The 11,406-nt window shown below is 49.7% G+C and overlaps 1 protein-coding gene across 4 annotated transcripts in view; it reads left to right on the top strand.

Annotated features, from left to right (window-relative positions):
- Positions 1-6,025: 6,025 nt before the first annotated feature.
- Scyl1 (SCY1 like pseudokinase 1) overlaps positions 6,026-11,406 on the top strand; it is a 13,661-nt gene continuing 8,280 nt past the window's right edge. For 2 of the 4 annotated variants that reach the window (XM_087548310.1, NM_001011938.2), the window contains exons 1-6: positions 6,026-6,209; positions 6,562-6,702; positions 6,873-7,222; positions 7,620-7,710; positions 7,807-7,962; positions 11,249-11,406. The exon at positions 11,249-11,406 is cut by the window's right edge and continues 1 nt beyond it. In XM_087548310.1, the coding sequence (XP_087404436.1) occupies positions 6,099-6,209; positions 6,562-6,702; positions 6,873-7,222; positions 7,620-7,710; positions 7,807-7,962; positions 11,249-11,406 (1,007 nt within the window). In that variant the 5' untranslated portion in view covers positions 6,026-6,098. Of the gene's footprint in view, positions 6,210-6,561; positions 6,783-6,872; positions 7,223-7,619; positions 7,711-7,806; positions 7,963-11,248 lie in introns of all 4 variants that reach the window. The other 2 variants (XM_087548323.1, XM_087548317.1) reach the window with 1 other exon arrangement.

Raw genomic sequence — 11,406 nt, 5'->3', positions numbered from 1 at the left:
GGTAGAGCGCTTACCTAGGAAGCGCAAGGCCCTGGGTTCGGTCCCCAGCTCCAAAAAAAAAAAAAAAAAAAAAAAAAAAAAAAAAAAAAGAATTGTCCAGTGTTGCTTTCTCCTCTGTGGGAAAGCTCGGATAATTAAAGTCCACCATAGCCAGATGGCCTCCGGGCTCAGCACAAAATGGGAGACTCCTTTGTTACTAGGTTTTCTCCTTCTCTGACCTTGTCCAGGGGAGTGTAAGCACCCCGTCACCTCTACCTGAGAAAAGTCACAGTAGCATAAAACACCTGGAGTTCTCCGTGATAATGAAGTATGTGGCCAGGCCAATGAGCTTCCCTTCCTGGGAACTCCGTCTTGAAAAAGGTGTTTAATCCCTGTTCACCCTGAGGAAGGTGTGTACATTCACCTTGGCCATCAAAGCATTTTGAACCAGCAAGGACCATCTTTCTTCTTTTCATCAAGGATGGGGGTGGGGGTAGGGGTGCGGGGAAGGTCTTTATTGTAAAGAGCCCTTGCCTAAATCTCGCAGAGAAGACCATCTGTCTTTTACCCAGAGGACGATCTTGGACCTGGGACCCATATTCCCAACTCCCAGCAGTATGCTAGTGGTGTTCGGGTACAAGGAGGAGCTCGGGAACCACAATCTCCACTGCAGACTCCACTGTGTCCCATGTGGAAAAACACAGGCTAAGGACTCTCATTACGGACTGTATGCCTCCCCTGAGTGGCATGCCCGGGCCACTCCTCCTAGATGACTACACCCTGAGACCCCTACAGAGACTTCCTGTAGAGACAAGCTAACCTGTCTCCCTCTCATTTGGTACACAGTTGGGGTGTGCTGTTAGGGTATCTCCGTCAGAGAATTTGGCCTTGGCTACATCCAGGCTCTGAGTAACAGTGGAGAGAAAGAGTGTCAGAAGTTTACCCATTTCTTCCTATTGTAGATTTGTGCCTTTGTGGTGTGGCACGGTCGTGTGTGTGTGTGTGTGTGTGTGTGTGTGTGTGTGTGTGTGTGCGCGCACGCACGCTTGTGGAGGCAACGTCATCTGGGCTCCCTCACCAATCCTGGAGTGTTCCAATTTGGCTGAGATTGGATTGCCAGTAATTCCCGGGGGGGGGGGGGGGGGATCCTTTGTCTCAGCCTCTTAACCACTGAGCCATCTCTCCGGCCCCTTTGTTTTTCAAGATAGAGATTTTTCTGTGTAGCTCTGGCTGCCCTGGAACTGGCCTCAAACTCAGAGATTTGCCTCCCTCTGCCTCCCAAGTGCTGGCACTAAAGGTGTGCGCCACCACTGCCTGGCATTTATATCTTTTACTTTTAAAAACCATGGGCTAGGGCTGGAGAGATGGCTCAGTAGTTAAGATCACTGACTGCTCTTCCAGAGGTCCTGAGTTCAATTCCCAGCAACCACATGGTGGCTCACAACCATCTGTAAAGAGATCCGATGCCCTCTTCTGGTGTGTCTGAAGACAGCTACAGTGTACTTATATATAATAAATGAATAAATCTTTAAAAAAAAAAACAACATGGGGTAAGGACTGGAGAGATGGGTCAGTGGTTAAGAGCACTGACTGTTCTTCCAGAGGTCCTGAGTTCAATTCCCAGCAACCACATGGTGGCTCACAATCATCTGTAAAGAGATCAGATGCCCTCTTCTGGTGTGTCTGAAGACAGCGACAGTGTTCTTATATAATAAATAAATAAATCTTTAAAAAAAAAAAAAACATGGGCTAGGGATGTGCTTCAGATGGTAAAGGATTTAAGCTAAGACGTAGATTTAATCCCCAGCATCAAATAAACCAGGCTTGGTGGTACATGCCTGTAACCCCATGCTCAGGTAATAGGATCAGAAGACTGACAAGGTGGCTCAGTGCAGGTGGGTGGGTAGGGAGGTATTTGCTGCCAACTCTGATCACCTTAATTTGGTCCCTAGAACTCAATTATGGAACAAGAGAGCCCATTCCTGCAAGTTGTCTTCTGATCTCTGCAGACATGCTGTGAGACACACGAACCCACACACATACACAAAATGCATGTGTATGCGTGCTCAGGATAAATACACGAATGTAATAAAAACATTAAAAGAAGTTCAACATCATCTTCAGCTACATGCTGTGCTTGAGGTCAGCTTGAGATTCCTGAGACTGTCTCAAAAAGCAAGCATCCCATAACAGAATGTTAGGTTTGACCATCACAGCGCCATGAGAGACACTTCTTTTTCTTTTCTTTCTTTTTTTTTTTATTCTTTTTTTCAGAGCTGGGGACTGAACCCAGGGCCTTGTGCTTGCTAGGCAAGTGCTCTACCACTGAGCCAAATCCTCAACCCCATGAGAGACATTTCTAGAAGAGAAGACTTGGGGGCTGGGGATTTAGCTCAGTGGTAGAGCGCTTACCTAGGAAGCGCAAGGCCCTGGGTTCGGTCCCCAGCTCCGAAAAAAAAAGAACCAAAAAAAAAAAAAAAAAAAGTAGAAGAGAAGACTTAGTTCCTGGCTTTGCCATGCTTCTCCTGGTAGCTTAGTTCAGTGACCAGGGCATCTTCCAACTCTAAGCTCCTGCAGGACACTGTGGCCAGGAGTTCACCTTGGGGATCTGGAGAGCTTCTAGACATACCTCCTGTCTTAGAGTCACAGTTGCTGTGATGAAGCACCAGGACCAAAAACAGCCTGAGGAGAAGGGTTCATTTGGTTTGCACATCCCAAGGCATAGTCTACTGAGGAAAGCCAAGGCAGGAGCTCAAACCAGGTGGGAACCCAGAGGCAGGAGCTGACACAGAGGCCATGGATGGGTGCTGCTTACTTGCATTGCATTCTCCTCATGCCTTGGTTGGCCTGTTTTCTTTTCTTTTTTTTTTTAAAGATTTATTTATTTTATGTACATGAGTACACTGTCACTCTCTTCAGACACACCAGAAGAGGGCGTCAGATCCCATTACAGATGGTTGTGAGCCACCATGTGGTTGCTGGGATTTGAACTCAGAACCTCTGCAAGAGCAGTCAGTGCTCTTAACCGCTGAGCCATCTCTCCAGCCCCTCTTTTTTTTTTTTTTTTTTAAGATTTATTTATTATTTTACATGAGTACACTGTAGCTGTCTTCAGACACATCAGAAGAGGGCATCAGATCCCATTACAGATGGTTGTGAGCCACCATGTGGTTGCTGGGATTTGAACTCAGGACCTCTGGAAGAGCAGTCGGTGCTCTTAACCACTGAGCCATCTCTCCAGCCCTTGGCCTGTTTTCTTGTGGAACCCAGTTCCACCACTTAGGGGCCCCCACAATGGCTGGGCTGTCTTTTCTCCATCAGTCACTGGTTAAGAAACGAACTATGGGGGTTGGGGATTTAGCTCAGCGGTAGAGCACTTGCCTAGGAAGCGCAAGGCCCTGGGTTCAGTCCCCAGCTCCGGGAAAAAAAAAAAAAAAAAAAAAAAAACGAACTATATCTCCTTCAGTTGCTAATTAACAAAGAGGCTTTACAGACCTGTTTGCAGACTTTTCTTTTTGGAAACACTTATTTTAGGCTGGAGAGATGGCTCAACACTTAAGAGCACTGACTGCTCTTCCAGAGGTCCTGAGTTCAATTCCCAGCGACCACATGGTGGCTCACAACCATCTGTAATGGGATCTGATGCCCTCTTCTGGTGTGTCTGAAGACAGCTACAATGTATCCTATACCTGAAATAAATAAACAATCCTTAAAAAGACACTTATTTTCATGTGCATTGATGTTTTGCCTCTGTGTATGTCTGCATGAGGCACCAGGTCATCTGGAACTGGAGTTACAGAGAGTTGAGTTGCCATGTGGGTGCTGGGAATTGAACCTGAGTCCTCTTAACCCCTGAATCATCTCTCCAGCTCCTGCAGACTTTTCTTTTTTTAAAGATTTATTTATTTTATGTGAGTACATGGTAACTTCTTCAGACACACCAGAAGAGGGCATTGGATCCCATTACAGATGGTTGTGAACCACCATGCGTTCGCTGGGAATTGAACTCAGGACCTCTGGAAGCGCAGTCAGTGCTCTCAACCGCAAAGCCATCTCTCAAACCTTCTGACTTTGCTTATGGAGGCATTTTCTCACTTGAGGCTCTCTTCCTCTCAGATCATTCTAACTTGTGTCAAGTTGACATAAAATTAGCAAGCATACTTCCCAAGAAACAGTTCATTTTCCAGTACGTTCTGCAGGGTCAACACAGCATGTCAGGAACTTCCTCACTTCCCAATGAAACACAGCCAGCTGCTTCCTCTCTAGCAGGGTCTAGATTCCAGACTTGGAGGTTGGCCAGGGTCTTTCTGAGACACTATGTCTGTTTCAACTTAAAGGCTACTCCCTCTGGTTTTTTTTTAAAATGTATTTATGTATTCATTTAGAGACAGGTATCTGGGGCTGCTCTTCCAGAGTTCCTGAGTTCAAATCCCAGCAATCACATGGTGGCTCACAACCGTATGTAATGGGATCTGATGACCTCTTCTGGTGTGTCAGCTACAGTGTCAGCCACATTCTTCACTAAAATACCACAAAATCAGTCTCTATGACTCATACTGAACTTCTTCTCCTCTGACACCTCTTGGGTCAGGCCTGCACAATTCAAATTACTCTCAGCAACAACATCTTCCATAGTCCTACTAGGATGGCTCACTAAATCCCATTTAAAGCGTTTCACCACTTTCAGATCCAGAGTCCCAAAGTCTATGTTCTTTCTTTGAAACAAAAGCTTGGTCAGGCTTATCCCAGCAATATCCCAGTCCCTGGTACCAACTTCTGTCTTAGGGTTTTACTGCTGTGAACAGATACCATGACCAAGTCAAGACAACATTTAATTGGGCTGGCTTACAGGTTCAGAGGTTCAGCCCATCATCATGAAGGTGGGAACATGACAGCATCCAGGCAGGCATGGTGCAGGCAGAGCTGAGAGTTCTATATCTTCATCTGAAGACTGCTTAGTAGGAGACTGACTTTCAGGCAGGATGAGGTTTGTTTTGTTTTTAAGATTTCTTTTATTTATTATATATAAGTACACTGTAGTCTTCAGACACAGCAGAAGAGGGCATCAGAATTCATTACAGATGATTGCGAGCCACCATGTGGTTGATGGGATTTGAACTTAGGAAATTGGGAAGAGCAGTCAGTGCTCTTAACCACTGAGCCATCTCTCCAGCCCAGGATTAGGGTCTTAGTGCCACATCCACAGTGACACACCTACTCCAACAAGGTCACATCTCTTAATAGTGCTACTCCCTGGGCCAAGTATACACAAACCATCACAGAGGGTGTTGGAGCCCCTAAAACTGGAGTTGCAGGAGGTTGTGGACCAGCAGAGGGCGATCGATGAGAGACGTGTCTAGAAGAAAAGATTTCTAATCCCTGGCCATCATTTCCAGCTCTAGGCTCCTGCAGGACTCTGGCCAGCACCCATGTCCGCTTTGGAGATAGGGAGTGTTTCTGGACATCCTTCTTTAACAATAGTTTTCCAGACCTCTCGGGACAGTTGCATCACCTCTTTCCTACCTCAACCTCAACCCCAACACAACTCTCAAGGTCTCAAGTTCCTTTACCGTAGTAACTAACTGCTCCTGTCACAATTTCCTCGTTGAGCCCCGAATCTTCCCACTGCCTGGCGAAGGAGCTTTTGGCTTAGAGATAACCATTCTCCTCACTATTCGTACTTTCCCATCTTACTGTCAGTAGTAGCCTCTCTTTTCTATCTCTCCATCTCTTTCCAGCTTCCCTCTCACCCCGCCCCCTCTTCCCCGGGTTTAGATGGGCTCTATTGTCACGCTCATTTTGTGGTCCCACCCCTTCTCATCCTACAACTGTTGCACTCACTACTCTCCTTCACACTCAATTTTTCTATCTACACAAGGCCACAAGTTCGGAGCATTCAGATGACCGTTTTGGCTCACTCCTCCCTCCGTACTCGGCCCTGCCCCCGGAGGCCTGCCTTCAGCCCCGCCTCTGTCCCGCAAGGCCCCACCCCAAAGACCCGCCCCAACGCACAGCTCCGCCCACAGGCCAGAGTGGCTCCGCCCTCACCCCGCCCCGCCCCGGCTCGGGCGGCCGGAGGACCCGGAGTGGAGGCTCCCGAGCCCTTGGCGGCGGCGACGATGTGGTTCTTTGCCCGGGACCCGGTCCGGGACTTCCCGTTCGAGCTGAACCCTGAGCCCCCCGAAGGCGGACCGCCCGGGCCCTGGGTCCTGCACCGAGGCCGCAAAAAGGTGAGGTACTGCGCTGCTCTGCAGGCCGCGGCCGACCTCGGCCTTTCCTAGTCTGAATGCCGGCTTCGCTGTGTCGCGCCGGGCCTGACGTGGCGGCGACCAAAGATCCCGGCAACGGGCTGGGGAGTGGGGCGACCAGTGACGACGTGGCGGGCGGAAGAACCGAGGGATGGACAAGCAAACCGGACGGGGGTCACGTGGGTCTGGCTAGATCCTTAAGGGCTGTCCTGAGGCGAGACTGGCTGGAGAACCTTCCCTTCTGTTCTGGAGACCGGCTCAGAGCTGCTGTAGACCAGGCAGGTTGGAATGATCACCTGGCCCGCGCCTCTCAGGTTGCTGTGTCCTCCACCAGGCCACAGGCAGTGCGGTGTCCATCTTCGTGTACGATGTGAAACCCGGAGCCGAAGAGCAGACCCAGGTGGCCAAAGCTGCCTTCAAACGCCTCAAAACTCTCCGACACCCCAACATCCTGGCCTATATCGATGGGTTGGAGGTACCTGTCGCCCGATCTACCCATCTTACTCTCCTCAGGCCCTCACTTTGTACCCAAGTGCTTCAGCACCTTCAGATTTGGTATCTTCTCCACTACCTCTTTCCCTGTCAAGTCCCTCATCTTCCCTTCCTCTTCTGGAACAGTGCCCTGATACCATTTTTCTTACTCAGACAGAAAAGTGCCTCCACATCGTGACAGAGGCTGTGACCCCACTGGGAACATACCTCAAGGCACGAGCAGAAGCAGGTGGTCTGAAGGAGCAGGAGCTGTCATGGGGGTTACACCAGATCGTGAAAGCCCTCAGCTTCCTGGTCAACGACTGCAACCTCATCCACAACAATGTCTGCATGGCTGCTGTGTTTGTGGACAAGGCTGGCGAGTGGAAACTTGGGGGTCTGGACTACATGTACTCAGCACAGGGCAACGGTGGGGGACCACCCAACAAGGGGATCCCTGAGCTTGAGCAGTATGATCCTCCGGAGTTGGCTGATAGCAGCAGCAGAGCAGTCAAAGAGAAGTGGTGGGTCCTGAGGTCACTGTACCTCGATCTGCCCTGCGCTGGAGGCCCCTGCACCCTCGGAACCCCTAGACTAGCTAGGAGACCCCTGGCCCTTGCTATCTGCCAGGAAAGGGGAATAGGATCTTAGGAGGAGGGTGGTTGGTTAAGAAGGACATAGTTTAGGTGTTTGGTGCTTCTGAATTTGAAAGCTGTGTGTTGGAGGCAACTGTCTGTGCTTCTCTGAGCTTTGGTTTCTTTGTTAAATGGGGCTAATGAAACAAACTACTTGGGGCCAAGGGGTCAGTGCAGGGGCGCAGCCAGGACCTGTGATGCAGTGGGTGCTTGGGTCTTGAAACAGGTTGGAGGCATCACTAGTGTATGCTGGGGAGCCCTGAACAGCTCTGGGTTACCACCACAGGTCAGCAGACATGTGGCGCTTGGGCTGCCTCATCTGGGAAGTTTTCAATGGGTCTCTACCTCGGGCAACTGCCCTGCGCAACCCTGGGAAGGTGAGTGCCCGGCTTTGCCTGCCTCATTCGCCCCAGGCCCTTCTTTCTTGCTACCCACCCATTGCTCTTTCCTTGACATGGAACCTTCTCTTACAGATCCCCAAATCCCTGGTCACCCATTACTGCGAGCTGGTGGGAGCTAACCCCAAAGTACGTCCCAACCCGGCCCGCTTCCTGCAGAACTGCCGGGCACCTGGTGGCTTCATGAGCAACCGCTTTGTGGAGACCAACCTGTTCCTGGAGGAGATTCAGGTGAGCCCCACGGTCCATGCTGAGACCCCTTGCCAGGACCCTCACCCATGCTTTGTCATCTCACACTTGGGTTGTGTGGAGGCAAGCACGCTGCTCCCACTCCAGTCTGCTGCTCTATACAACCTAGGGCCATGCGGTCGTATCCATCGCTAATCACAAAAGTGGGCACTTCCGATGGAGGCATTTTCTCAGTTGAGATTCTTTCTTCCCAGATGAACTAACCAGCACAGTGGGGAATTGGCTCTAGGGCTCCTGAGAGTTGGCAGATGTTCTGATCCTCAAGTAAAATGGCATAGTATTTGCATATAATGTATATCCTTCCATAATGTCATATGTGTGTGTGTTGTGTATATATATGCATATCGATGTGTATTGTCTATGTGCAAATGTGCAGAGGCCAGAGGAGGATATCAGGTATCCTGCTCTATCCCTTGTTGCGTGATCCCCATTCCTTAGGGTCTTACTCAGGCCGGAGCCAGCAATTTCCAGTGACCCTTTTGTCTCCATCTCTGTAACCCTGGGGTTACAGGTGTGTTGGGCTATGCCCAGTTTTTTACATGGGTGCCAGGGATTTGAACTCAGTTCCTCATGTTTGTACAGCAAGTACATTAACCCACTAAGCCATTAACCCAACCCCTCCTGTATTCTTTAAATTATCTGTAGCTAACTTCCTAGCTACAGATAATTATACATCCTGTGTAAGTAGTTACGATATCATGGTATTTGGACAAACTTCAGCAAGAAAAAGTAAGTTTTATGTGGTATGGGTGGTGCTTTCTTTCCTCATATTTTTGCTCTCTGGTCCATTGAATCCACTCATGGTAGAGGCAGGCAGGGAAGGCTGCTGTGTGCAGTTGAGTATAGCACACAGTAGGTGTTTCATGACTCTTACCCCAGCCCCCCTTCCCTGCCACTTCATACTTGCATTGTTGCTGTGTTCCTCACGGGTACCACACAAAGTGCTGGGGAGGAAGGAGAGTCAGACCTGCCCTGGAGGACTCAGCAAGGAGCAAACAAACGGGTCCCTACCTTTGGGAGTTCTCACTACAGGAGAGAGACAGAAAATGTCACTGAGAAAACCTGTGCTCCCTGCATAAGTGCTAGAAGGAAATGACCCAGTGTCTCCAAGGGAAATGATCCCTTAGAGAAGAAAATTGTGCTAGGACCTGAAAGACTCGAAGGTAGGAACCATCTGGAAGGTGACTTAGGAAAGATGGTCCCGGGAGGCAGAAGAGCACAGGGGCACTCTGGGTCTGAGCATCCTTGTCAGTGCAAGGGAGAGAGAGTCAACAGTATCCGGCAGCTCTTAGCGGCATAGTGACAAAGGCCTGAGGCTCTGCTCTGACCCGGCTAGATGTAGGGAACAGAGAATCAGGAGCTGGGCAGGAGGGTGGCAGACCTCAAGGGAACAGAGTGCATTGTTGGGGTGAAGCAGGAAGGCCAGTATCTTTTCTTTTCTCTCTCTCCTTTTTTTTTTTTTTTGGAGGCAGGGTATCACTATGTATCTTTGGCTGTCCTGAAACTCACTATGTTATTAGACCAGACTGGCCTCAAACTCTCAGAGATCCTCCTGCCTCTATCTGTCTCCCTGAGTATTGGGATTAAAGACACGATTCACCATGCCTGGTACCACAGTTTTATATCTTAAAGAAGCAGCTGGGATTGCTGAGCCCTGATGTCTCCTGGCCAGTGTGGAGTTGTTGTTACATGGAGTTCTCCTCACATGGCTGACTCTGCCAGGCTGCCTGTCCCCTGAAAATGTGCCCCATAGAAAATGGTGGTTTCTGGCTAACTCCCCGGAGACTGTGTGGGAGTAAGAGAGCCCTCTGTGACTCTGGAAGGGTGGCCTTGGCTGTGATCCACTCTCTTTTGAACCTTACTTGTCACCTCTCTGGCTCTGGGGTCAGAGCTTGCTTCCCACACTGGACTACACAGCTTCAAGCCACCTAGGCATTTCGTACCTCAGCCAGGGTCACTGCTTCTAGGCCAGGCTGTTCATGAGGTGGTGGGAAAACAGGACACAGGGGGCTCTGGGTATGACTACCCAAATACTTGATTTTCTTCTCCCTGAGGCAAGGCTTCACTGTACATCCCAGGATGGCCTTGTACCCTCCATCCCACCTTGGTCTCCCCAGTGCCTGGAAGCCATGTGCCACATGACCAGCTTCCAACCATGGGACCTGTAACCCTCACTGTCTTCTTTTGTAAATGGAGAGGGACAGCATCTTTCTGCAGCACGCAAAGTCACAGGAGTACTGGTTACTTCTTAGCTGTGTGTCTTTTTTTTTTTTTAAAGATTTATTTATTTATTTTATGTACAGCTTTCTGCCTGCATATGTGACTGCAAGCCAGAAGAGAGCACCAGATCTCATTACAGATGGTTGAGAGCCACCATGTGGTTGCTGGGAATTGAACTCATGACCTCTGGAAGAGCAGTCAGTGCTCTTAACCCCTGAGCCATCTCTCCAGCCCCGCTGTGTGTCTTTAAACAAGCTTCCTTTCTCTCTACTTCAGCTTGTCTGTCGGTGGAACCTATGTGCTTTCCTACCTTGTAACATTGTGGGAAGTGTTATTTGAGATACTGTGTGTGGATGTTTTAGTTTTCCACCTGTGCTCATGAAATTTGTGTTGTGGGTATCTCAGCCTCAGGGTGGGGGTATTAGAAAGACTAATGACTGTCAAGCCTGGTTTGGGCCAGGTCTCGTGGAAGAGTGGGTGCCTATTTCCTGACTTTTTCTATGGCTCTCCAGAAACCCCACTCTGTGTGTACAACCAGGCCAGGGGAAGGAGCCAAGTAAGATCCTTCCCACTTTGAGCCTCAGTTTCCTCATGTAATGGGTTTTTGAGAACAGTAGAGGACATGCAGATGAAGGGGTTTGATCCCTTGGTGATTGATTTCCTTATAGGTTAAGCGGCAGGGAAGGACAGTCACTAACAGACTAACTTTATAGCCCAGGCTGAGCTTGATCTCACTGTGTCGCCTAGGCTGGCCTCCAGCTCTAGCTCTTCCTCCTTTTGCCTCCTTAGCGCTGGCCACAGTATGGGTGGTAAGACCTGGCTCGCTGGCAGCTTTTATGAGCATTTTCTGGTTGAACCCTCAGAGTGTTGGTAGAGATGTTACACCATTTTGCAGGTGAAGAGTCTGCCCATGATCACCCCGAGGTGGAGAGCTGGGCTCCATAGCATTGCTCCTCTTCCTTCAGACTGGGGTGGTCCCTGCCCTCATGCAGTTGGAATGTACATGATGTGGCTGGTTTCCCCCTGAACCCTGTCTGTGCTCCCCCAGATCAAAGAGCCAGCTGAGAAGCAGAAGTTCTTCCAAGAGCTGAGCAAGAGTCTAGACTCGTTTCCTGAAGATTTCTGTCGACACAAGGTGCTGCCCCAGCTGCTGACTGCCTTTGAGTTTGGCAATGCTGGGGCCGTGGTCCTCACACCTCTCTTCAA

This window comes from Rattus norvegicus, chromosome 1 (genome assembly GCF_021556685.1).
Source record: "Rattus norvegicus strain SHRSP/BbbUtx chromosome 1, alternate assembly SHRSP_T2T, whole genome shotgun sequence".
Lineage (NCBI taxonomy): Eukaryota > Metazoa > Chordata > Mammalia > Rodentia > Muridae > Rattus > Rattus norvegicus.
The sequence above is the reverse complement of the archived record's forward strand: the minus strand, read 5'-3'. Positions and strand labels throughout refer to the sequence as shown.